The sequence below is a fragment of the Bacillus rossius genome, chromosome 3, assembly GCF_032445375.1.
Source record: "Bacillus rossius redtenbacheri isolate Brsri chromosome 3, Brsri_v3, whole genome shotgun sequence".
Lineage (NCBI taxonomy): Eukaryota > Metazoa > Arthropoda > Insecta > Phasmatodea > Bacillidae > Bacillus > Bacillus rossius.
Genome location: NC_086332.1, coordinates 118154406 through 118181859, shown reverse-complemented (window position 1 = coordinate 118181859; position 27454 = coordinate 118154406). Strand labels below are relative to the sequence as shown.

The 27454-nt window shown below is 34.3% G+C and overlaps 1 protein-coding gene across 2 annotated transcripts in view; it reads right to left on the bottom strand.

Moving 5' to 3' along the window:
- Positions 1-27454, bottom strand: part of LOC134531190 (TBC1 domain family member 23) — a 205305-nt gene that overhangs the window by 5788 nt on the left and 172063 nt on the right. Inside the window, exons 11-13 of one of the 2 annotated variants that reach the window (XR_010074961.1) lie at positions 17138-17276; positions 15351-15545; positions 9578-9723 (exon numbers count right to left, since the gene is read on the bottom strand). Coding sequence is in view for 1 of the 2 variants with exons in the window: in XM_063366831.1 (XP_063222901.1) it covers positions 9642-9723; positions 15351-15545; positions 17138-17276 (416 nt within the window). In the remaining variant the exon portion in view is untranslated. Of the gene's footprint in view, positions 1-2004; positions 9724-15350; positions 15546-17137; positions 17277-27454 lie in introns of those variants that run through there. The other variant, XM_063366831.1, reaches the window with a different exon arrangement.

Below are 27454 nucleotides of genomic sequence, written 5' to 3'. Positions count from 1 at the left end.
ATTTTTTTTTTTTCATTGATACGTAGGAATCCCAAAATTAAGCATTTTCAGATGGCGAAGGAGTATATGTTCTCACTCTTAATGTTGTCATCATGAATTGTGAGACAATTTTACAAAAAATGTGGCAGTGTATCCAAAATTTAACCAGGGAACAAGACGAAGTTGAAAAATTGTTGGCTTGTTTCAGAAAATTCATGTATCAAGTATACTATCTTTGGTTTTAACATTAAAGATGTTTACATAGCTTGGTGAGTCCATTGGTACAAAGCACAAACATTGTTAAGTGCTAAATTGAGATTTCCTGCTTATAACATTTTCCTGCTTATAATGTTTTTTTCTTGTGCTCCCTTGAAAAACATTATAACAGGGTTCTACTGTACCTACTTCAAAGTGCATCACAAGTTACCTAAAACATTGGGAGAAAACTACCAGTTTACTGCAACATCCGTCAGATTTCCTGTTTGCGAAAAATCCGTATTCACCCGAAAATAAAATTAACCCTGAATGAACGACCTCAAATCATACAAGTAAGGTTCGAAGAAAAATTATTAACTCACTTTTTTCCTTTTCTTGCTTAGTAGGAAACAAAATAATACAAAATCAAAATCTCTGTGAGAGTAAAAGATGCTTAACGAACATTTAATTTAACTATTACTGCTTCTAATTCAATATTTAAAAAAAATCAAAATTCTATAATTTAAATTTTTTTTTTCAGTTTCTGATGTATTTAGCAGTTCTGTAAATAGACGGCCTGTGCGAGCAGAGGCGTTTATATGGGAAAGGGGGCGCCTAGGCCCCCCCCCCCCCCCCCCCCAAGTAAAAAAAAAAATTGCTTGTCTGTAAAGTCGGTTTACGGACGATAGTTTAACGTGACGTCATAACAAAACATTGATGAAATGATTGATCCAGAAGAAAAGGAAATATCATATTCGGCCTGAGACTGAGCCGTAATAGGTTTTTGCAACCAAACCATTTAGGCATTAAAAATATTATATTCTTTGAGGAAGAAATTTTTTTTTTTAATTTTTCTATCTTTTGTATGATAAAATTTACCTCTGCATACTTTTATGAATAAAATTGTATCATTTTTATTGAATTATCACTATTTTGAATGGATACAAAGGAGTGAAATGAAATGTGCAACTTAATTAATAAATTTACTTTTATTTGCATTCATTAATTCAAATATATTTATTACTTTTGAAATGTTACGTGCGCCGTTTTTATTTTTACAAGTACAAAAAAAATTTTCGTAGCTGCCGGTATTCGAACCGACAACCTATGGTTTAAGAGTTAGCTATACTAACTGGACACCCACGAGGCCATACTTAATTAATGTAGTTTCAGATGTTATATATATATATTTATAAAAATTTTGTTCACTGTAGGGGAATAATATTTCGTTTTTATAACACGATTTTATAACAAATACGCATCCCAAATACACCAAACTTATTTATAATGTGTTACAATATTTTTTAAACATTGTGCAAAAGATCCTGGGTGTAATTTGAATTATTATGTGTAACTGTAAAACACCATTGTTGGTTCAAAACGGTTTGAATTTTCAACATAACTTTTAAATAACCATACCGATTGTTCTGAAATTCGGTGTACGATTGTTAAATTACATAATATTAATAATTCAAACGACGAAAATATGATTGAAAAGTGAAATTGATGGTTGTTCCTATCGAGTGGAAGAGAGATGCCACGCATGCGTACAATGAGCATGAAGAGATATGCCACGCATGCATACAATGAGCAAACAGGACACATCCGTAGTGGGACATCCGTAGTGGGACACTTTTTCTTGCGTGCAGCCAGCGTTCATCGATTTATTAGACGTTGTCACGTCAAAAATTAAAGTAGTAAGTACAATTGCCCCTCGAATTAACGCAGTTCGATTTATACAGTTTTAAAGTTTCAACACCAATCAATTACTGCATGATTTGTAGTACTGTGGTCATAGTTTTAAAGAAGCACTTTTTTCTTTTGCGAGAATTTTTATTTCTGTGCGCGCACAATGGCAACGTCATTTGTGTAGCATTAAATACAATGCAACAAATTAATAATGTGACAAATCAACAAACAATTTTCGCCCTTTTCTTAATAGCTATTAATTTTCTTCTTTGCGTATTTATTTCCGACAACCCCCGAGTGTTCAGTCAATGTTTATATTATGTCATTTTGCATTTCAGCAGTAGCTCTGGAGAGAAAAGGCAGAAGCTTTAAGGGCTAGTTTACCTTGCGTGTACTAGGTTGTGCTAGTGGCATCATGGCAGACACGCATTTAGAAAACCGAGTTGGAATAACATTAGCAGGTTAAAAGTTTTATCTGCTTGTCTGTCAAGTTATTTTATCTGTAGCTCTGTTTGTTTAGTCAGTGAGCTTTTTGAATAGCTGTGTATCTGTGATCATCTGCATTTGCTGTTAGGGAATCTTAATTTGTTGTTAATTCAACTGCATTCATAATGAAGAGACAAGCCTCTAGTCAAAACATTTTTTTTACAAAGAAACAGAGTGTAGGTGACAGTGACAGCACTGTTAGTGACAGTGCTGGAGTTGACTCTGCCAATAACAATGTTTTTTTTTGTGTCGCAAATACCAGTAACATTGATCCAGACCCAATTGCAGGGGACTTCAACCAAGTAAGAAAAAATATTTATGGTATTGGAAACTATTTTCGAAGCAATTTCGTTCACTCGTTATTCGTTAATAAATGAAGAGAAAATTTCACTTGTAGAAAATGTTAAGAAAGCTCAACCTGTATACAAATTTCCTTCTACTTCTAGTAGTTCCCATTCAAACCACACTAGATCTTTCCAAATGAAACGACTAGAATTTGAGTGGTTAACATATTCTGAAGAAACATTTTCTGACTTCAAAAGTGTATGAAAAGGAGATCACCAAGTAAAAAAGGGCATTAATAACAGAGGCCTTTAGTAATTTGGAAAAAAAAAAAAAAAAAATCCGAGGAAATGTTTCGTAAACATGAAAATTGCACATATAAAACATCAGTTTTGACTGTCAAAAACATAAAATCCACTGTTACAAAAAAAAACTGAGAGAGTTATCAATCAAGTCAATGCTCCTAGAAGATTGGATATCGATAAAAACAGAAAAAGACTGATCCCTATAATACAAACTATGAGATTTCGTGGAAGGTAGAATAGCAGTAAGATGTCATTATGATGGTGGACAAATAGGCTTAGAAGAGCCAGAAAAATTATGGAAATTTTCGATCACTGCTGAGATACAGAGCTAACAATGGAGATAATGACCTTAAAGACCAATTGATGAACAGTGGTGGGAGGAGCATGTACACAAGTTCTTTTATTCAAAACGAGCTCAATAACACATTTGGTCATTTAATCCAATCAAAGTATATTTTTTATTCTACTTTAGCAGATGTAACCACTGACATTAGCCACATAGAACAGTTTTCTCTTTGTGTACAGTATGCTGAAGACCAATCATACAAAATTAGAGAAAATTTCTGAACATTTGTCTTTGTTTATGATGTTACTGGAGCAGGCTTAGCTAACCCAGTGTTAGAGACCTTGTCAAGTTTAGGACTTGACTTAAAGAAAATGAGAGTTCAACAATACGATGGTGCTGCCACGATGAGAGGCAATTCAGAGGGTACAAGCTTCTATAAGAAACTACCACAGGCCTTGTATACACATTGTTCTTCAAATAGTCTAAATTTGTGTTTGTCGGATGCAAGTAACATTCCTTCTACAAAAAATTTTATTGTATGTTTGTTATCAAAGAAGTCTGCGGATTCTTCCATATTCCAGCTAAAATAACTGAACTACTGAAATCAAAAATAGCCAACTGCTGTCCTGAAAAGAAAAAAATAAACATATTTCACTATGTGAAACACAATGGGTGAAAAGGCACGACTCGGTGCTTTCATTTAAAGATATTTTTGAAACCAATTCTCTTCTCTCTTTTGAAAATACATAGATGAAGAAGCAAGTGACTAAGCACCTAAGGCACATGCTAAGTAGTTCCATCAGATAATTTCAATGTCTTGTCAATCTTTTTCTTCCAAGCCGGATGCTGTCAAACTACTAATAAGTTACCATAGCAAATGTTACAAGTGTCTTAGATCTGCTGTAGAAGCAAAGGGTAAATGCTAATGACAAATTTAAAATCCTGTATGCTCAAGTAAAGGAATTCGCTACAAAACGCGACATTAAAAAAGAGATTCCATGAGTTTATCATCTTCAAACAGCATGCAACAAGGTCCCTTACAGAAAAGAATAAGAATACTATCGACGAGCTGATTATGTAACTTACCTCGATGATTTTTGTAATTCACTGAAGGAACGCTTTGAATCTCACAAGGAAAAAATGGAATTGTTACAACACATCCTTCCAAAACATATTTTAATTCATTGGAAAATGCTTTCAATTTCTACGAAGAAGATTTGTCACATAAAGAGGTCATACAAAATGAGTTTATGTAGTGGAATGAAAAGTGGAGTCGGAACAAATCTGAAAATCTTCCAAAAACAGCTATTAGTTCTTTAGAAAAGTGTAACAACACTTTCTTACCTAATATTTATATTCCCTTGAAAATACTCCTAGTTCTGCTTGTTTCTGTTGCAACCGTGGAAAGAAGCTTCTCAAGTTTAAGAATATTGAACACTTACTTAAGAAATACCACATTGTAAAGTAAGCTTAATGGACTAGCACTGATTTCGATCCATAGAGACATTAAAATAAGCGATGAAGAAGTTCTTTACAAGTTTGATAGTGTACCAAGAAATCTGGACTTCGTTTTGTAAACTATACATAAAAAGGCAAACTTCAATTTTTTTTTAATATAGTCACTTTATGACACCGTATTTATAGCTCAAAAATAATAAACCAACATTCTTTTCTGTTGTACAAAATTTACATTATTGGATTGTTGGAACCAGAGCAAAAAAAAAAAATTTAAAAAATTTAATACATTAAGTTAGTAAAAAAGTAATGGGAGTGAAGAAAAAATATTAATGTGAATACAATTAAATGTTAAATACATGTGTGTTAAAAAAAAAATGCGCTATCATATAATAAAGCATTAGTTGTTATAAAAATTTACTGAAAACTAAAAAGAAATAATAGTAATACCTATATAGTTAAGTCACAAAACTTTGCTTAAACCCCCCCTGAAAACCATCCTTAATCACTGAATGACAGTCACTTAAAAAATCACAAAATAATAAAAAACACAAATCATGGTAAGCTTGGTCATACTGGCCATCACCAAAATTATAACCTATATTCACCACTGGCGCGAGTATTAGTATTTTAGTTTGAATCAAATACGAATACGAATATCGAATTTGAATAGCAGGAGTTAGAATCCCACTAAAAATATTTTTTCACATAACAAAAATCATATTGAAAGAAAAAGTAAATCTGAGAAGTTAGATAAATATTACTAAAGTGAAAGGTTGGTTAGGTTAAGTGCTTTAAGTCAGCTACAATTACTATAGGTAAAATGTTTTTGAAAGGAAAATGTAAAGAATCATTTGTCATGGATCATGGTAATTACAATAGGTTCTGAAAAAGAAAAAAAAAAGAAAAAATAATAAACAGTTCAAGGTGAATATGTAAGGCAATTGCTGTAAGTATAAAGAAACTTCGAGAGGTTGGGTTTAAAAAGAATGTACAGTGAGCCGTTTTAATCTATAGTTAAATATGCTGTAAGTTTAAAAGAAATTTTAAACTAATTTATTTATATTTTTCAATACGTGAAAATAAATCATTATTCAAGTTAACATATATTAACATTTATGGATTATAATTTTGGCTTTTATAACTAAACTGTAGGAACACAGAAGCTGCTTAGAATGTTCCTCTCTTTTTCTGTTCATTGTATGTGTGCTTGGTAAAAGATGCAAAGTTTTCCCCCCCTCTTAGTGTGACTTTTTTGGGCCACTGTGACAAGATAATTGCCTGAGCTGTCACTGTGCGAGGAGTGTGTGTGTGGGCCTGCATCCGGTCATCGTTCACTGTGTATTATCCACCAGAAAAATGTTGTTGTAGGTTGTTAGGCTTTAGGAGTCTGCTGTGAGTGAGCAATTAGATGTTTTCCATGATATCTATACAAGTTTTTTCTCTTCGCCGCCCTGTTCTGAAGAAAACTAATCACGGAGCTGGCATGCCGAGTTTCTACTTTTCCACTTTTCTATTTTTCTATTTTTCTATTTTTAAAAACCTGCCGCCCGACCTTCCAGGCTCTCTTCTCAGTAAAATACTTTATCTGTAACGAGGGCGTTAGTAATGGTTCCGAATTACTATGTTAAATCCGGGCTTTACTACATTAGTCTTCTCAAAATTTACGTGGCCAGATGTAGTAAAAATCTCCACATAAATAACCCTAAAACATAACAAAAATCATGTGGAAATTTTGTTCCCACCCGACGATAAAATCTACCGTGATCCCGAAATGTTTGCAGACTTTCGAGGACCCGTACAGCCGTATTTGCAAACGACTGAATATTTGCTGTTTCGAAGTTTTAGTATTCAAAATTGAATTGAATACAGATAATAAACTATTCGTTTTAATATTAGAAAATTATAATAATTGCATGGCATAGTAAATAGACTACCTAACCTAAATATTTGTTGAAATAGTTTGCTGTTGGTTATAAGATGATCCCCGATTTTTGGGTGGACTTTCAAAAAAAAAAAACTCTAGTCTTATTTTCAGGTGAATTCGGTATATGTTATATACCTATTATCTTATCAGGAACTGAACCAGGTAAGGGACAGGTACTCAGCCTCTGTAACCCCATTGTCAAGATACAGTAAGAGAAGTAGCCTTTCTCCCAAAAGTGTAGGAATACAGGGCTTCACTCGATCTTATACTGTCAAAAGCCATCCCTTCAAAAACCTTTGAAACTATTCCATACTCAAAACTCAATCATGTTTGACTGCTACGGAAAATGTGGCTACAAAGTTGTATCGCCACCAGCAATGTCAAAGGCACTCCGAAAATCTCCTGCGCTACCATGATTGCAGCTACTCTAAGGTACGTGAGACAGTGCATTCCTAGCTAATCACTGAATGTTTATCAAGTAAACGTGAATTGCACCGTGAACACACATCAATGCAAGAAACACGACTGCCAACCCTCACTGAGCCAACAGACGACAAGCAATCAGACTGCATCACACATTCATGTGCTTTTTTCCACAAAAATTTCAAAAAAATGAAACTCCAAAATTTGATTGTTTTAAATGTTGAACTATTAAATAATTACCATATACAATAACTCTTGCAACAACGGCTACAGTCCCTCAAATTATATTTAAAAAATCATCCAATCAATAAATAATTTTTACATAGGTTAATAAGGATACTTCAGCATTCAAGACTACAATTTGCAAAAAAATTTGCAAAACTTTAAATGCAAAATTTCCCTCACAATCCAAATATTCTTTCTTATTTACATTTAAGCTAATGCTAATAAATATACAATTACTTTAACAAAATAGTACCTATTTATTACAATGTATATACAAAACAAATTTTAAAAAACCTGCAACTACTTCTGTAAAGTGCCATAAAATAATTACAAATTGTACATGGTGTACGGATGAGCAAACATCATTACAAATGCAGATGTTGCAAACTGACAAAAGTTATATGTATTTTTTTTAATTCATATGATATTATGATAATATAATACAGTAAGTCCTCGGTTTACGTCGGGGTTACGTTCCTGAAAACCGCGACGTAAATAGAAACGACGCAAAATGAGCCATGTTTCATGCCACCGGCCGGCCGGAAGCGCTGGCACACAGACGTGACAACGGGCAATTTTATCAGCAAATGACAACCGACAGCGTGGGAAACAAGTCCAACTAGTACTTCTCAGCTTTATAGAATGGTTATTTAACCAGCTGCTTTATTGCCTTTATTGATTGAAATATAAAAACAGATATATAGTCGTTTGGAAGACATCTTATGAAGAAAAAATCATAAATTGCAGTGAGCTGATACTGTAGGCCTACTACAAACGCATTTAATCACGATAAAGTTAACAACGGCACGTTTAAAACTCCGGCCAACTCAATGATATCATAGCGACTGAAGTGTAGAGCTGTAGCAAACCGTATGTATTCGTTACTGAGTAACGGGTGCGGCATCTAGTAACGAGTAACGAAACGTTACACACGAATGCATTTCGTTACTCGCATTTTTCGTATGTTTTACGCATGCGCGCGCTTATTCTGTACAAAGAACGATGTTTGTTTATTAAGAAAAGTATAATTTGGAAATTCGTCGTCCAAGTTTTTTACTGTTTATTAAAGATATTGTGTGTGTAGACAAAGTTTGAGATTGGAACAGAAACAACGTAAGAAAGTATTTTTTACAAATTATAAATATGTACGGTATGTTTTTGTTTTTTATTATCGCGTATTTTCACGTTTTTTGTTCTTATCTTAAAAGAGATATTAAAATAAAGCTGCTCTAATGAGATTTTATTGTTTCTTGGTTAACAAAAGCTGTTAATTATCAAATACTTTTAATTGTTTATATTCGATTTATTATTATTTACGCGACGTCATACTGTACGCGTACAAAATACGACTCGATTCGTTGCTGTTACATAACATAGCATGTTATGCGGTATCAGAAGTAACAAGTAACGATACGAAAGTAACGAGTACTAATTGTTATAGTAACGAATACATACGGGTACACTTTTTTTAGTTACTTTTACACCTCTACTGAAGTGCCAAGGAGTTGGACGAAAAGGGGTAGGAGAAAATGCTGTGTCGTTGCGGGAAGTAGATAACACTTCTACGTGCGAGATACGTGTGTGGCCGAGCGGGCGGGCTGGTAGTATTGCATCACCACGCGGAGAGCAGCGGAGAGCAGGAAGCGTCCCTTATGATGTATGATAAGATAAGGCGGTGAACATGTAGCTTACACTACATAGCATAAATTAATTACCGAAGGAAACAAAGAATTATAAACGAATTATATACGGTGTTTTTGTTAAAATAAAGATTTACGGTCACTGTAAACGACGTTATTGTGAATCGGCGACAACTTAAATTGAAACATGAGTACTCAAACATTAGCGACGTTAATCCGAAACGACGTAAATCGGTACGACGTAAATAGAGGACTTACTGTATATCAGCAGAGTTTTACACTAATTTCAAATGCTTTTATGCACATGAAGGAAATTTCCAATTTTAGTTGACTTTCTTTCACATATAAAAAAAACCATGTATAAAAACCATGAGGATGAGTTTTAAGTCATATCACCTTGATTGTACATATAATGATCTAGAAGTAAGAATAACACGAAGACAGTCTGAATGGGCCTAGTTTGATCCATATGCAAAAGCAACAACATAAAGTATAGTGTTAAATTAGAGTTATTTACAGTTTTCTTGCTAAAGTAAAGGTAAAAATTAACATGAAGACTGTCTGAAATAGGCCTGGTTTCAACCATTGGTAGTCCATCGTAAATGACGAGGGTTATGGATCTACCAAAAGCCCAAGATGAACAAGGTGTTGCCACCTCGACACCACTAGCCACCACGACACGCACTCAGGACAAGGCTGCTTCAGCCAGTGATTCTCCTCTTCAGCGCGCGGCTCACCAACAGTCGTCATCAGCCTTCCGATGACTTGGACTGCTTCATGATCTGCTGCGATATCAGGCTCGTGGCTTTAACTGCATCAGGGATCAGAAACCTGCAATGGAATGACATAATGCTTTAAAATGGTGTTGCAGTTTAATTTATTTTTATTTGTCACATGCCCACCACAGTAGAGACTACGCTTTGCTTGTGGCAGAAAAAGATCGGCAAACCCAGTCCCTACGGTCTGGCTGGGTTGGGACGTTGTACTCCCTTAGTGGAGAGGCTGCCTGTTCCTTCCCCCGGCTTCCCTGCCCCGAGTGCACGGTCCCACCCACCGCTATGTAGTTATAATACAGCAAGTGGATAATATGTTTGATGAACTGAAGGAGCATTTTGCTTATTTATAAGCTAACTATAGATAATAAAGATTGTGAACAATTTATTTAACAAGTTTACTAGTCAAAAAGTCAAGTTTATTAAAATTAGAAATTAACTGTATATTGTATAATTCCTGTTACAGTTAGTGCATATGGTAGTTGACAGATGAAATTGTGGAACTCTAAGTTGTGTGTTGTCAATGTAATTGTAATTAATTTTAGAACTGTAACAATTTTTGATACAAATTGCAACTACATAAGCTCTATGGTCAGAAAGAGAGGCTAATTTAGGTGGAGAGAAAGTTTAAGATTGACGTTATTTAGAAGTTTATTTTGTATAGTTTCAATTCTCTCACTATCAATTGAATTAATTGAATTCAAAATTACTGAGCAATATTCTAATTTGGACCTGATTAGTGATAAATAAAGAGAAAGAATAAAATATGGTTAAATAACAAAAAGAGTAGTATATTTGATTAATGCTAGAGTAAGGCTGCAACTTATGTCGCGACACCTCCGGACCGGAACAGAGCCAAGGCCACAGGGGGCCTACCAATTTATAATCCCAGTGGCGTCACGGGAATCGGCGAAGAGGAAGAAAGGAAGGGCAAGGTCGAGACAGAGTGATAAGGGGAAGGGAGCGGATGCGCTCGGCGGCGCGCGGTTTGAAGTGGCATCCACTTCAGGTTGAACTTGATGTTAGCATTCTGGTCCAATTAACCTTGTCACGCTGTAATGGTTCATCAGTACAGAGTACTGTCAACTGTACTTATGCTTATTTACAGATGCTGAGCTACCCTAAAACGAATTGTTATTTGTTTACATGTGTTGTAACAATGTTTTTTCGGACTTGTTTTTGTTTTAGACATTATATTTATTTGTTTTTAGGTCAAATAGGCCAGTTTGTGTAACAACATAAATGAGGTTTATGTAATTATATGCTTTTTGTGTCTCTGGCGGCGATTTTGAATGGTAACATGTGATTGGCTGCCGCCACTGCGGCGGGCGCCTAAAAATTTCCGACAATTGCATTGTTTGGAATCTCGTTTGCGTCCGGCTCACTGCATGCTGGGATTTGGAATACTGCCAGAGAGAGTCGTTGGGCCAGCTTTGTGATATTTGGCGTCTCACGTGCCAGTGAGACATAGCTGGTTAATATTTACCGCACAACGATAGTGCAGTTGCACTACAGTGCTAATAACAGTAACGGTATAACACATTTGTGACGTTGTACCGTTTGTTAGTGCACTGTGAACTGTTTATTTCATAATTTTCGTGCGTCAAAAGTACATCAAAATTCCAGCGGCTGATAAGGTAGGCCATATTGGTTTGATGGTTGCTACAAAACCAAATGATACCACCGCATTATACATGACTGTTACGTCTAGAGACACATCTTTTGGTGCCTAAGGCTTCTAAAAACCAAAATTAACATTGCTATAGTCCGTTTGCTCATATATAATAAATTTGACTAATATTTATGTGCAAGTCAAATAGTAACACACAGAATTCTCAAGACCAGAGGTCTGGGGACAGCCTCTCATGTAACATAGAACTTCAGTTTAGTCTGGTATTGACCAATTTTCACACAAAAATCGTTTTTGAGTATAAACTTAAAGATATTTGTGCTAAAATTCCTGAGAGTAAAATGTAAAATTAATAGGCCTGTGTGAATATTCAAATTTTCGGATACAAATACAAATAATAAACTATTCCCATTTGACTCAACCTTGAATACTAACACTTGGAAATAACGAATATTCGTTTTCTTATAAATACTTGACAAAGTATACCTCGTGAGTGTCATATACCAATGTTCACTGGTGAGTTAGTCACTTGTGCAAAATAAATACCCTTTCTTGAAGTTTAATGGGACTTCCAAATCCAAACCATGAACACTAAGTAATGTTTTAAACATGCAACAAGTCTTAAAAGTTTTTTCGCTACTATCTGGCTAAACAGTAATAGAAAAAATAGCGTAAACAATTCAAAACATGGCATATTTGTCATTTCAAATTTTAAAACAATTTATTATTTGTATTCTTTTTGTCATAAACACTACAAGTGAGAAAAAAAACTTCAACACCACAAAACATGGACACTCCATTGAGATGGCTATCAAAAGAAGTTATCATCATTGTTTCAACGGCATATAAATCGATAGCCACAATCAATCTAACACCATGTGATACAGTAGCAGCTTACTTGATGTATACATTTATGATGAAACAGATGTTCTGACTCAAAAGTATATAGGTATAAAAAAACTAAATAATGGTTTGAGATTCAAGATGAAATTAGGAAAAATTGTGTTTATAATATGGCTGAACTAAAATACAAATTACCTGGCGTCATTTAACAACGAAAACTCGTGAATAACTAGGGTTTAAATTAAATATGTAAATATAAGCTTATTCAATTTCTACTTTAGGAATACAGCATTTTAAAAAAAGATCAAACTTTTTTGTAAACTAGATTGCAATGGATATATGTTATTTTGTGGTTTGCAAAATTTTTTTTCAACTAATTTGTAGAGTAGCAGATGGTGGAAAATAAGGGGAATAGGAACTGAAATGAAAGGTTGGTTGGTTGGTTGGTTGATGATAACGTTAAATTAAGTTAGGTTATCTACAAAATTAAAAAATAATTATTTCATAATTTAAATGTTTTAACAAACATTTTCCATACAATTATTGCAGCTAACTTAACTTAACCAACCTTTTATTTTAGTATTATTTGACTAGTTTTTTCAAGTTTTACATGACCGGAAAAATATTTTTTAGTGGGATCCTAATTTTCATTCTTACTTTTCGAACTTGATAATCACATTCACGAATATTTTTATAATTGTATTCAATTCAAAAACTAAAAAGCTGATATTCACACAGACCTCAAAATGATTGAACTGTTATGTCAGGGTGCTCAACCTACAGGCAATGCTAGTTATCCACACTATCTTGTTTTGTTTATGGGAACATAATTTATCAAATCTTTGTCAGTGTTCTTTTGTTTTTGTTGATTTAAAGCTATTTCTTTTCATGCTTAATACAGTTTGTTGTTTCTCACTGGCAGAGTTAAATTATATGAACCTGAACACAATAAGTGTTTATTACTTTTAAATAGTTTTCAGTCAAAATATCAGGCACCTATTATTGTATGTTTTATCTGTAATCAAAGCAAAATTATTTTACAAAGATACTAAATATTGTGCATGGCGTTACAGTAAAACGCTTAATTAAACCTTTGACATGTTTCATATTCAGTGAGAAATAAAAACAATAATACATGATATTTCTGTTATAAAGTTTATGTACTTATATTAACTCCCTGGAGAAACAGAAGGGTAATTAGAAGCTTTTTTTTGAAACCACTGGGATGAAAAGATTACTACTGTTACAAAAACATGTAGTTAATTGAGCGACTAGGTAGTTGATATCAGAACATTATGTAAAATTTTTGACAAGTCAGTTATAAAGGCCAAGGAAATTGCAATTTTAATAATTCCTAAAGACAGTTGATTGAGTGTTCATACAAGGGACACTGTCCAATGTAATTTTTATCAATAAAGCATGATGATAATTGTCTTATCTTACAAGTGCTTAGTCTGATTGAGCCATTAAACACTGAGATAAATTAGTAAAATAAATGTCTGTAAGGTTATTAGGGTGCTCAAGTATTATTACACTGACGTAGACCAAGACTAGAAGAGAAATTAAGTATTCTCTCTACCTTATTGTTGTCAATGATGTGCATAAACAGTTATTAGACTGAACATTGAACTAATAAACACCAGGAATACTGAAGTCACCTAGTATAACTAAGTCATCTTGATAGAATGAAAGTTTATCTTCAAGAACCTCGAAATACGATTGATACTCATTCGTAGTAGTGTGAGGGGGTAAATAAATATTACCACGAAAAACCTATTTAGTAGAAATGGTTTTGATTTTTATCCAGAATGCTTCAATTCCCAGGTAATCAATCACAAGTGTCAACAACTGAAGAAAATCTGTATTTATTGACTGCTATCAGAACACATCCACAATGTCTTTCAACATCAATAGTGAATCTCTAACATTTCTAAATATTAGATACTTGTCCATAAAAAAATGTGAATTTATACTGTGGTCATTAAACTAAGTTTCAGTTAGGCAGATAATATAATTGGAGTTAAGCAGGTTATCAAAGAATTCTATAGATTTGGATCTAAGACCTCTGATAATTTGGTAAAATAATTCCCACTCTTTAGGATTAGGATACACAGATGCACAAAGAATTTATGATGTTCCTACCTGGGTTGGAATCAAAGCAGAAGTATTAACAGACAGGGATTTTGGGCTAGATCTTTCCAAGTTGCTTGAATTAAGGTGGGTGGGATCATTGCCGGGAAGTTGTTCAGGGTGAGGCTTGTCGTAAAAGGGTCTTATTAAGCACCTATGTGGCCAAAAAACAACATGGTTTATTCTAACAAAATCATCTTCAAGATCAGATACATGAAAAGAAGCGTAAGAATTATATTTTGTCCGGAGCTTCGCTACTTTTACATGAGATGAATTAAGCTCATTGCTAATGTATTAAACAATTTCTTGTTCTAGAACTGAAGGATCCAAATGGGTAACAAACAGAGCCTTTGTTTTTTTCAAAATAGGCTTCCCCACCTTTTCAGAGTAGGAATGTCTCTGATACCCATTTGCATGGGTGTTTTATTTCGTTTGCGATCTTGTTTCTGGTCAAGGATCACTATAGGCATGGACTTGAGTCTGTTTTGCACTACAGTGAATCCCATAACATCATTATTTACATTTCTTTTTTTGACAAGAACAGAATTTAGATTTCTGATAAATGAGCAACATACAAATTTTTTTTTTCCTAACAGTTTCTGAATAAATAAAACAATTTCCTTAAGTCTGACCCTCGTGATGTCATATTATTTATGTGAGCTTTTCTATTGCTATTTTTTGTGTTGGTAGTGAAGTGTGTGGTGCCATTTCAAATGTTGGGTAGTGAAAGTAAATAATTAAGTACAGATTCCAAACTATGCAAACACCAGCAAAAGCTTTCTAAAATAAGCAAATAAGAAACAGAGGTGATTAAAAAAATTGTGCCAGTATTCAGAGAAGTTTCATCAAAGTCAATACTTTTGCCCAGCAATCACTACTTTCATCCCTACCCAATAATTTTAAAATCTTCAAAACCATATACTATCATGGCTATCAACACAAGAAATCATATATTTACAACATAGTAACCGTTCTAAAGCCATTCATTTCTCTGAATAAGGAAATTACAACAATTGTGTGGTTAAAGTTTGCAGTATAAACCACACGTTGGTGTGCCGGTGAGGACAGTACACAGCACCCACCTGTCCATGTCGGAGATGACCAGGTTGTCACCCTCCGGCGCGCCGTACTTGAAGGTGATGAGCTCCGGGTGTTTCTTCCTGGAGGTGATCTTCACGATGGCGGAGAGCGGCCGCCGCACCACGATGTGGGCGGAGCCCCTCCGGCCCGGGATGTCGCGCAGCACGAACACGTGGCTCTCCGTCACCAGCAGGTGGCTGTCGGCACACGGCAGCGCTAGACTATCCTTTCCTTGGTTTGATTGCACTTATCCCTAGGTTGGCTAGGGTTACGTAATGTGGCTGAACAAAGAAGAGTTATGGGTAAAAAAAATGTTCAATATTATTGCATGCTCCAGCCACTTCGGTACAAACTCGGTCAGGGTTTGGGTACAGATTCTTGCTCCATCCCTTACTAATCAAAGGGCCTGCCTAGTCAAGGGTGTATCTGTGTTAGTGAGGCGGGATGATAAGTGCGACACTCGCTGGTGTTGCTAGCAGGGTATCTCCTTTAAGCACACGGTTCTGAGTGGTAACCATATCATTAGAAAGTGGAGAAACATAGATAAAGGTGTCATGCAAGGCTCTTGGATGATTTTAAATATCTTTACTGGGTGTTTCATGTCTAAAAATTATTGTGAAAACACACCTTCTAGCTCTTTTAACTCTCCTAAAAATACAGTTTAAAAACAAAATACAGAAACATCTACCCTCAGCGCATACTTAAATGCTTTTCATAAGCAGACACCACTTGAATATCTTGAGCAGTTTCAAAATTGTGTGGTTCCTTCAGAAGCTCTGCACACCGTGTGTGCCCAGGTAGGTGGGCCCTGCAAATATGAACTTGTCCAACATAAAGAAAACGTAAAACCCTAAACAGTACAGCTGATAAATAAACCGGTCTGAGTACATGACTGAAATTTGCCATGCACAATAATAGTGTAATACATAAATCAGGGTGGCCACTCTATTGCCAAAACCAAATTCCAGGTTTTATCCAGGATTTTTAAGGTCCATCTTTTTTTTTAATATTCACTTAAAATATTTTAATACTGGCTGTAATTGTAATTATAATTTTAATAGTAAAATTTTAACTAACAATTTCTTTTTCTTGGGGTAGCCCTTAAAAAAATTAATTATCAAAGCACAACGAAAAAAAGAATCATGGGACCATCCGCTAATCTAGTTTAATCTACATTCAGCAATATATTTTGGTTCTATTCTGCGACAACCTCCAGTCATTCACGTGACAAATCAAGGTAATAGTTTTCAGTCTTCAGACATTGCCTCCAATTATTATTACCATCAATGTAAAAGTAAAAAAAGAAACAAAATTGAGCTGTAACTTCCTCCCCTTTCGCCGGAAACCAATTTTACATTCCTCACATCTGCTACAGCCACATAAACAATGCTCAAAAATGGCATAAGTGAAGCAGTATGTAGGCATGGTGTGTATTTTTTCAACTAAGCTGTGAACATTGCTCAAAAATAAGTGACACACAATGAGCAGTGTTCCAACCAAGCTCTTTTAACTTGCTAGACAAACAAATAATTCTGAATGGCGTTCACAAATTCACGGGTTTCTCACAGGTTTACCGGCACCACAAAGTCCCTAGCTAAATCAAGGATTTCAGATTTTCCCGATCAGGTGGCCACCTTGTATATAAAAAATATTTATTGTGAAATTTTGGGAAGGGGTCAAAAAGCAGTCTGACCTATTACATTATTGGCCAGGTTTGAATATATTCCAATTTAGATAAACAAGTTTTCAACCAACTCGAGTGCCACCACAGACACGTGCACAAGCTCACCTGTCGTACATGTAGCCATTCATCTTGACCTCGTGGCACCTGAAGGCCTCAATAACGTCTGGTTTGTTGAGCCACGTGTCAATCGAGACCACTTCGTGGTGCTCATCAACCTCCGGCCCGCCTACCACACTCGTAGCGTCTGCAACAAAGTGATTTCCTTTCTGTATTTGAAATGACCACCTTGGTTCCGTTCACAAGCATTTTTAAAGTTCAGAAAATTGTTCACAATGGAGAAGACAAAACAAAACCAAAAATTTTTAATGTGATTGGGGTTACTTGGCATACCTTCCGTTTTGATGAAAAAAATAAAAAAAAGTGTTGCGTAGTGTGTCCCGCAAACAGGATGCCATATTATTTATTTTTTATATTTATTTATTATTTATAAAACTCAAACATGCTCACAAACAGTCTAAGATTCTAGGAGTGTGCATACATAAAAATACATATAGTAACAAAAAATACAAGACATACAATAGGTACAATAGGTATAAACACACAGTCCCAATAAAACCCTTCTACCATAAATGGTTAAAAAAGATGACATAAATACGTTCTAATTAAAAATTTAAAGACAATATCAACAATGCACAAAGAAAAAAATACTAACACAAATAATAACACAAACACTAAACACCACAAAAAGACAATAACTAATACAAAATTAATTAATTAATTAATTTAATTAACAGAAAATGAATTATTTCATTAATTAAAGCTGGTGTTGCAATAGGCAAACACAAGCGGATAGTCAAAAATTTCCAACAAGTTAGTGCAAATAGGAAATTGGCAATATTTGTTTGGATATAGCACAAAATATATGTTATATTTATATATTAGTAAAAGAAAAAAAATTTAATTTTAACCTTCTTAATAGCTTACGGTAAAAAACTTTCATACTTGTTGAAATTATAAATAAGTCTACATACAATATCATTATTCTGTCTTAATGTAAATAATAAAGGTGGCTTACGGCTATTAAATGAGGGAATTTTGATGTCAGTAGTTTCCAAAATTTAAGGACAGTTAATGTTGGAATCATAACAATTGTATATAAATACTGCATATAAACAATATTTTGTCTATCTGAAAAGACAGAATTTACTCAAATTAACAGAATTGTTAATTTTTGGAATATGAATTTTGATAATTTTGATGCTGTTCCAAATTATTGACCAGTATTCAAGTTTAGATATGACAAGAGCAGTATAGAGGAACAGAGTGGAGTCCACAGTCAAAGCATATGTAATGAATTTAATGAGACCAAGTGTTCTGTTGAGTAATTCAGGAGTGATTCAATATGTAGATAGAAATATAACTTAGAATCAAGTAAGATAATTCTTTAACATATTGCGACTTTGAGATAGGTAAATGTGCATGAGTGTATTCAAAAACTAATGGGTGGATTTTTCTAGAGAAAGTTATGATGATAGTCTTTATCTTTGTTAAGATTAATTAAGTTTAAGTTACACCATTCAGCAACAGCAGAAATACCACAGTGAAGTAAATAACAATCATGATAGGTGAATATTTTCCATTGAATTTTTAGGTCGTCGGCAAATAGAGTGCTGATAGAAAAGTTTAGTACTGAAATTATGTCATCAATGTTACAGAATGTAACATCAATGAACAGTAATGGTGAAAGGGTACCACCTTCTGGAACACCTAACATAGCCAGGTGTAAATCAGCGTATATATTTTTTATTGAAACACAGAGATTTTGATTATTGAGATAACTAGATAACCACTATATAAATTTGTCACTTAAGCCAAAATTAACACATTTAATAAGAAGAATGTTGTGATTCACAGTGTCAAAAGCTTTTGTTAAATAAAAACAAACATATCGACCTGACCACGTGTAATTACCTCTGAGAAAATAGGATTAAGAAAAGACAGTAAGTTGGTCATGGTGGTTTTTCCTGTTCTAAAACCATGTTATGAATCTGTAAATATGTTTTTTTTTTATGTTTTTTTTTAATCGAACTATTATTTTATTGAAAACTTTTGCAAAACCATCAAGAGAGATATAGGTCTTTAGTTTGAAACATTTAACTTGCTACCTTTTCTGTGGATAGGAATGACTTTCACAAGCTTCTATTTGCAAGGGTAAAGGCTACTTTGATACTTTTATTGAAAATGTGCAAGGAGTAAAGAGCAGCCTTTTATAACAAAATTTGGCAAGCCATCTGGCCCTGTTGACAGAATAGATTATAATGTTTTGATACTTCAGAGAACAAGAATGGAAAAATTAGAGAATCTGTATTTTGTTATTTTCGGCTTTTTAGTGTAGTAAATCTATGTTTTTTTTTTATTTTGTTATACCTCCACGTCTATCTAAGAACTGCTACGTAGTTTCTGTCAACATATTGCAGTATTTTCTCCTAACTCCTAACAGTTAAGGAGTACTGTGGCTGCCATCGTCATCTCAGCAGCATGAAAAGATGACTCTTAGGCTTAAACACCTGAATCATTAATACATTTCATTTGATTTGAGAGAGTTCAATAAAAACACAGTATACAAAATTTTATAAAATTCCAGGATTTCAATGCAATCCTCGCATCAGATTATGACTTGGTGACAATGGGACCACCTCGAGAGTATACCCTTTCAAACAAAAAAAAGAATTTTGAAAATCGATCCACAATTGACGGAGAAATCGGTGAACATACACAAAAAAAAATACATACATTCGAACATATAACCTCCTCCTTTTTTGAAGTCGGTTAATTTGAGAAGTTGGAAGTAGGAGATTATTGTTGCAAGTAGGGGTTACATAGACACTAGAGAAATATTCAGCAAACTGGTTTCACAATTTGTAGGGGGTATTTATTAATATTATCATTTATTTCAAGTGAAATTTGTTATTTATAAAGCCTTTCTTATAATCATGACATAATTACAAAATATTTTGGGGTTATTTTAAATTTTGTTATTTATACTTTGAAGCCAAATCTCTAGGTATAAATAATTTAGTCTCTTTAAGAGATTACGAAAATAAGGAATAGTGATATGGATTCATATTACGTTTATACAATTTATGGTAATTTTTTTTCCAGTTTCAATTATTGAATTGTTTGGAATACCAGTGAGGATACTTTGATGTAGCTGTTACAATACAAGGTATATAATCATTTATCAACTGGACCTTGTGTAGTTTTTTGTAGAAAGGACTTATTAAGCCACCATTCGGCCAGAAAATGGTGTTGTGAATTGTGTCATAGTCTTCTTCTAATACCTAGATGTGGAAGGATGCATAGGTATAGCACTTTGAATGAAGTTTTACCACTTTTACCTGTAAAATTTTCAGCTCATGGATAATATGACCTAATTTTTATTTGTATTGGACAGATGGGTTGAAGCGAGTGACTAAGAGAGTTATTTTTTTCGATGGATCGGTTTAGCAACAGTTTTTGGGTTTTTTTCCTTTCATTCGACAATGTTTTCAGATCATAATTAAGATTGGTCTTGGCTTTACGAGAGTACTGGACAACTGTAAACCCTTGCCTGTCAGTTGGCTGGATTTTTACGGTTATTTGTGCTGTTGTGGGTTTCTCTGCATTTCTGCTGTCGTAAATGGGTCAGTCATCCGGTAAAACCTGTGAGGTAACATGTGACAACATTCCTTACCACCTGTTCAGATTTACCAATGCCCTTACCATTTGTGACTTGACTAAAGGATTTTTTATTTTATTTTTGAATCCTTGTTTAGTTTGAATTAGTTTATTTTTTAAATCACAGATTTCAGTTCTGGAATTGCCCAGCAGCAATTTAAGGACTAAATTCTCAATCTTAAATCATCTACTTTATTGCACAATAATTTCATGTCCATGGTAACAGGCGTAAAATTGTCCTTAACGTATTCTTTACCATTTGTGAAGTACTTGAAAGGAGAGTTCTTGCTTTTGTTCTTATCTCCATTAGGCAAAAGTTCAAGTTAATACTTCATTCTTGTGAGGCATTGAAAACCCCAGTAATTACTGAATCTTGTTTGATAAGCAGTTAATTGTATCCCTTTATCACTAAAACTAAATTATTTGATAGTAATTTTTATTATTACCAACGAAGAAGCATGCAAGTAGTGTGTCTGACCCCTACCGACATTTGGCCTTCCTAAAAGTAAAAAGGAACTAAATCAAAAGAATTCTAGAAATGAAATGTTTTAAAATCAAAACTGTCTATAGTGAACAGATTACATTCATCATTTAAAATCACAACTTTAAAAGAAAATCTACCACAAAAACATTAAATTTGGCCCTACAATATACAATAAATGTGTGTCTGGTAAAAATATGGGATTTTAAGTTAAAGCTAAACAAAAAACTTCCGTTTTTTTTGTACACAGCATCCAAACTCAATTTTAAATGTCAACGTACAAAAAGCCAACTATAGTCAATGTTCACTGAAATTTTTTTTCCTCAATCATAATAAAATTAATACAATATCACAAAAATAAATGTTTGTGGAATCTGAATCCATTACGATAGCATTTTACTGTACAAAACTAGAAGGTACTATTGAAGTGATACTTCACCTGCGTTAATCGGGCACGTGCCTTCCTTCCTCTCTTCTCTTCCTAACTATCCCTTCTCTCCTCCACACCATGCCTTGTCTGTCCCCCCTCCACACACCACTGAGGATGTACAGAGGGGGCGTTGTGGTGGTTTTTTCTGCAGCTACAGGCTGGTCTTCGCTTCTACTCCCCTATGTGCTAGACTAAGTTTGTTGCTTGATCTGGTTGGGGTATTTTGTTAGGTGGGCGTGGCCTCAAGGTATGTGGGTATGTTCGTTTGTTTCTTTGATTGTGTGCATGATGATTGCACATAAACTTTACTTCCTCATGTTCCCTTTGTTCTAAATAACATTTTGGCCACCACCTTTCTAAATTATGGTTCGGTAGACGTTCTGTGTGCGTTGTGGCACCGTATTGTTGACCATTTGTCCGACGAACACCCGATAGGCCAAACTGGGTCAGATGAGATTTCTGTGCCTCTTAATAACCTTGTGTTTAATACTTTTCCTTTTTTGAAGGTCACGAGCATCTGCTCAGCTCAAGATTGTTTCTCACATGTTTTATGTATTTCATGTTTTGTATTAAAGAGTCATTCACCCGGTCTTAACTTCAAGGCCCCAGTTGTCTGGCTAACTGCCATATTTTCCTTATAGGCGAGTCATGTTAACTTGCCTCGCTCGTCTCTTTCACAGTTGACTTTCCAGCTTGTACTCTTATTAGTATTTGCATGCTTTGCCCGCAGGCTGAAACCAATGGTAGAAACTTACGTAAATTAATCTTTTATAATCCCTGCGTTTTACAACTGTTCAGGTACCTGTTTGTTGTTTATCAAGTCGTTCCTTATATTTAAATTGCTTCTAGTGCTTGCCCTATATTATTGCATAAATTTGAAGGTTCATGCACGAGTGTAATGGGGCTAGCGTGTGATTTTCATGTACCTTGTAACATATTCTAGTCAACTAAATATAATGCACAATCATGTGCATCACTAATGTTTGTATTATTGTATACCTTTTTCGTATTTATTTTCTTTGTGGTACTTTAAGAGTATCCAAGAGTAATTGCTCAAGATTTATCACTTAATCTTTGTATACTAATTTTTTTCCCTCAATACTAATTAATCATTGTAACCCAATGCCTATTTATATCTCTATTTACAGGATGCATGTTATGAAATTATGACTGGAATAAATTTACCCTTAACGTTTGTGTTGATCTGTTTTAGAGTTTGTTCACCCATTATGCTCTCACAGGGCCACACTCTGTGATCCAATTGTAGAATGGGATCTGCTTTGTTCTACTTATTATTTTTTAATTTGTGCGGCGCTCATTGGCAAGCAATTGGGGATTGGTCCCCATTAGGCTACAATATAAGGAAACTTTGATCACTATGATTGTTTTGTAAACATTCACTAACAAAACTTGCCAAACACTTAACAAAAATATTTGTACTAGTAACTAACTGAATACGTATAAATCATTATGGTACCTAACGAAGTATGCTTTTGCTTATAAAAGACTACATCATTAACTACTCAAATGTGTGTTTGCTGTGACTGCACATGACTTAGGTTGTTTTTGTCAGCACTTTAGGAAGCGCATGTGTACGTGCATATTCCTTTTCTTCTGATATAGAAACTTACATATCCATAGGTGTGAAGAAAGGTAGAAAAAATTAGGCATCGTGTAGGGCCAGAACCATTTTTCAGCTTTATTATGCTCATTACTTTACTATATAATTTTCTTTCAAACAATGAGTGGTTACAATGAGTTTTCGGTTCTTTCTTCGACTTCATAATCTACACATATTTGCCAAATAAACAGGGGTTAAAATGACTGTCAGTTATGAAAAATGTTCAGTTGTGTACTTTTTTTTTAATGGAAATTTATTTTACCCTGTACCACAAAAGTTATCACGTCTATCATGTGAGTATTAAATATTTAATTTACGATACTGAATTGAGGTTGGAGTCATTCACACTTTCATGTATAATAAATTCATTTGAAAGCAAGAAAGAAAGGTTAATCACTTGAAACAAGCCATGGATTGCAATATATTTAAATTAGTATATTAACAACAGAATTTTCACTACTCATTTGTATTAAAATCACTGCATCTCGAAATAAAATAAAATTGGCGTACCTCCATTAATATAAGACTTCCCTCTATGTTAAGTATTTCGTTGATACACTACTTGAACGGTAACCTGTGTTCCAGTATTTAGGAAGCAGCACGGCGGAGGTGCTGCAGTGAGTGGAAATGAAGCATGGCACGGGGAGCGCAAGCATGCCTTGCTGATGGAGCTGGGTGGAGTCGGTGTGGTCGCTGACGAGTGAGGAGGTGAAGTGACATTAAGCCTGAGGGGAGACTCGCTGGCAGCTTGGTTGGAGTGAGCTGCACTACCAACACCGCAAGTACCAGATACATTCTACAAGGATCTTGCAGTGGGCCGGAGCCAATGGAAGCCCCGTGTACCAGCGCTGTGATTCAGCGGTAGGCCTGTGAGAAGCTTCCACCAAGCAAATCAATTGAAGCTCTTTTAACGTTTGATTTGACTTTGTCAGAAAATTTGCTATTCACTTAATTTTAAGCATCAGTTGTGATGCAAAGCTTTGCATCTGAAGTCAAGCTTCGCATTTGTAGCAAAGTTTTAAAAAATTGGAAGCCTACTTTTGTTCACAAAAATATTTAGAATATTTTTGGGTTGTATATGTTCGGCTTGAATAAAGTTGGCCACTTAAAAAAAAATCAAAACGTGGCACTCTTTTGCTTTTATGAATGTCTTAATATTAATACTATACATGGTTATTTTATAATTTTTAATGAATATTACACATTGGTCCCAACTGGTTAATCACCTAATCAGTTTAAACATTACTAACACTAAACAATTATGTTTTACTTCAATCCTGTATTTTATAAAATAAGTGTAATACAGCTTCGCCAAGAAAAATATCACAATACGATTTGACTTTGCGAATATGTGAAACATTCAATTGAATGTACTAGTATTCACACAGGCTATTCAGCGGTGACCCTAAGGATGCCAAGCGACTGGTACCTGAGGGCCCCTGACTGACACCCAGCGAGTGCAACAACTCAGTCACATCGGTCCAGGAATGTCCATAGCAGATTGCTACTGCAAAAAGACCAATTTAAAAGCCCATGTGAAAGAAAGACAGATGATTCGCACTTATTTAAAAACTTTTGATGCCAAAGTTAAAGATATAGACAAATCAATGTTCAAAGGTATAGTTCTGAGAAAACACACCCAACTGGAACATGTGTTGTTCCACACACCATCAATGCTCAAAGTTTTAATACAAGCACATATTTATAATTTTTTTTTTTTAAATCCACGTTCAATTAAAAAAATTTAAAATTCAAAATCATTACTTACACACAAAATTTGTTACAACTTAGGTACAATTTTAACAGGGTTCATAACTTTCCATTAAAACTTGCAATAGTAGTACACTGAGACTATTGCAATATTTAACTAGATCATTTGCAATCATTAAAATACATAAATATTTAATAAATGTTCTCGAAAATACTATTTGTATTTTGAAGTGTTTATAATGGCAATGCTGCACTGAAAAAGCTGCTATTCATCATTAAATAGGAAAACAATTATGTCTTCAAAACACACACTACAGTTATCACGACAAAATATTTTTTATTTGTCCATCATCGTTAGAGAAAACTAACTTATTATCCAAGTAAAAATGCACTGAAGATTTTCTGATATATAAAAAATTTTAGCACTTATAGGAGCATGTAGAATTGCTGTGGTTATGGTTAATTACTGACTTGGTATCCCAAGGTAGATATGGTAATGAGGCTTAGCTATCACTGATTGATTGTATCCACTATGTCTATAGTTGGAGGTTTGTAACAAACCATAAGTATTCACATACATTAGTTTGTGAAGGAAAAATACTGGAAGCTTACCAATCTCATTTAACACATAATGGTATTAATTTTAAAACCATCCTTGCATTTTATAATAAATAACCTGCGTATGGGTCACACATTTCATACCAATTTTTAGTTTGAAAAAATGTAGTGTGATCCTTATGCAAGTTTTCACTTTTGGTTAAAAAAAAATTGCACTGTGTGATTGAATATGTACACAAATAATAACCTACGTGGTTTTTAATAAATATAACTCCAGGACTAAGTATAATTTGTTAAATCAAAATATCTGAGCAGTAGTCTGAAGGTCCGTGAGCAGCACAGTTATTGTATATGTCTGCTGTGTCTGCCGCTTGCCCAAGTCGGTGCCGGCAAGTGACATGTCTGCTGCGCTGTGCACGTGAGGCAGGGAGAGGAAAATATAAAAATTAAACCAACAAAAATTGAGAGGGCAAGAGTGTGTGTATGCATGAAGCCATGTGGCCTTACTGGTTATCCCTCCCGTGAACTGGAACCCTACACAACATGTCTGTCTTAACATGTGTTTATGATGCAACTGTGCTCAAAAAATTGTTTTTGAATGAGATTTCCCACACTTTCAACCAAACATTCTGTGACAAAACTGCAGCCATCCTTGGTGTTTGTAAGAGCATATTTTATATTCCTCCAGCCCTGCACAAGTTTGCTGGTAACACGAGTGCTAGTATTTATAGAAGGAACCGACAAAGAGTAGCCAGCCGCCTCTTCTCTCTCTGAGGCAAAGGGATAAGTAAAAAATAAATAAAATACAATACATGGAAGGTAAACAAGGATATGAAAATAGCAGTCTTCTCCTATGTCTTTTTTTTTTAGGTAGTGCAGGAATTGGAGGGATCGTAAATGGAGGGGGAAGGGCGTGATAGAGAAGTGGGCCCCTCCATTGAGTAAACAGACAAAGAAGAACCGAGGGTCAACACCAGTACTGCATTTATTAAGTGTCAGCTGAGACATGGAACAAGGACTTACTTCACTTGTATCAAATTGTTTTTTTTTCTAACCTAACCATGGAACTCTAGAGAAGACACGTATATGGTGGAACTTTTAATCGAAGACAACCCTTACAGTGAAAATGTTATATCTTTTTTCCCAAAATTAATTTGCGACCCGTACACAAGGGTGACCCTTCTGCAGGTAGATACAGTAGTTCAATTTTTGTTAAAATTGTCTACACAAATTGTAATGATATACCCTCCATCCAATCAAAATGGTGTATTTGGGTCTGAACTATAGACTTGAAAACACCAAAATGTTTTTCTCTATCATATACAGACTTGGTTACATTACATACAAAAAATAAAAACTGTATAAAGCCAAAACTTGGTGAATAGGTGGATATCTACCCTCACAGATATTCAGAAACCCCACGCAGATTTAGGTACCAAATATTTAAAAAAGGTTTTACCAATCAATTATTAAAGACAGTATTCTTTTTATTTATAACTGCAATATATTTAATTTTAACATGACATAACTCACCATACAAACTGCATGTCCACTTTTAGGTAACATAATCAGAAACTCAATGTCTAATGCTTTCAAAAGAAAAAATCTCATCAGTAACCAATTAATCATTAATCACAAAAACATTTTCTGGCAGGAAACTCAAACAAATGTAACAACATTGCATTAAATTTATTTTTCACACAATTACAAAAGAAAAAAATCAATGGCACATAAAATAAAAACTATCTCCATACACAAATAAAAGACTATATTTTTATATAAAACACAAATAGTACACTATGACCATTTATTTCCACCATTTGTAAATAATACTGATTCTACTACATTCAAATTATGTATGATGGCGAGTAAAAAGTATCACAGTGTGGAATGTACATACAACCA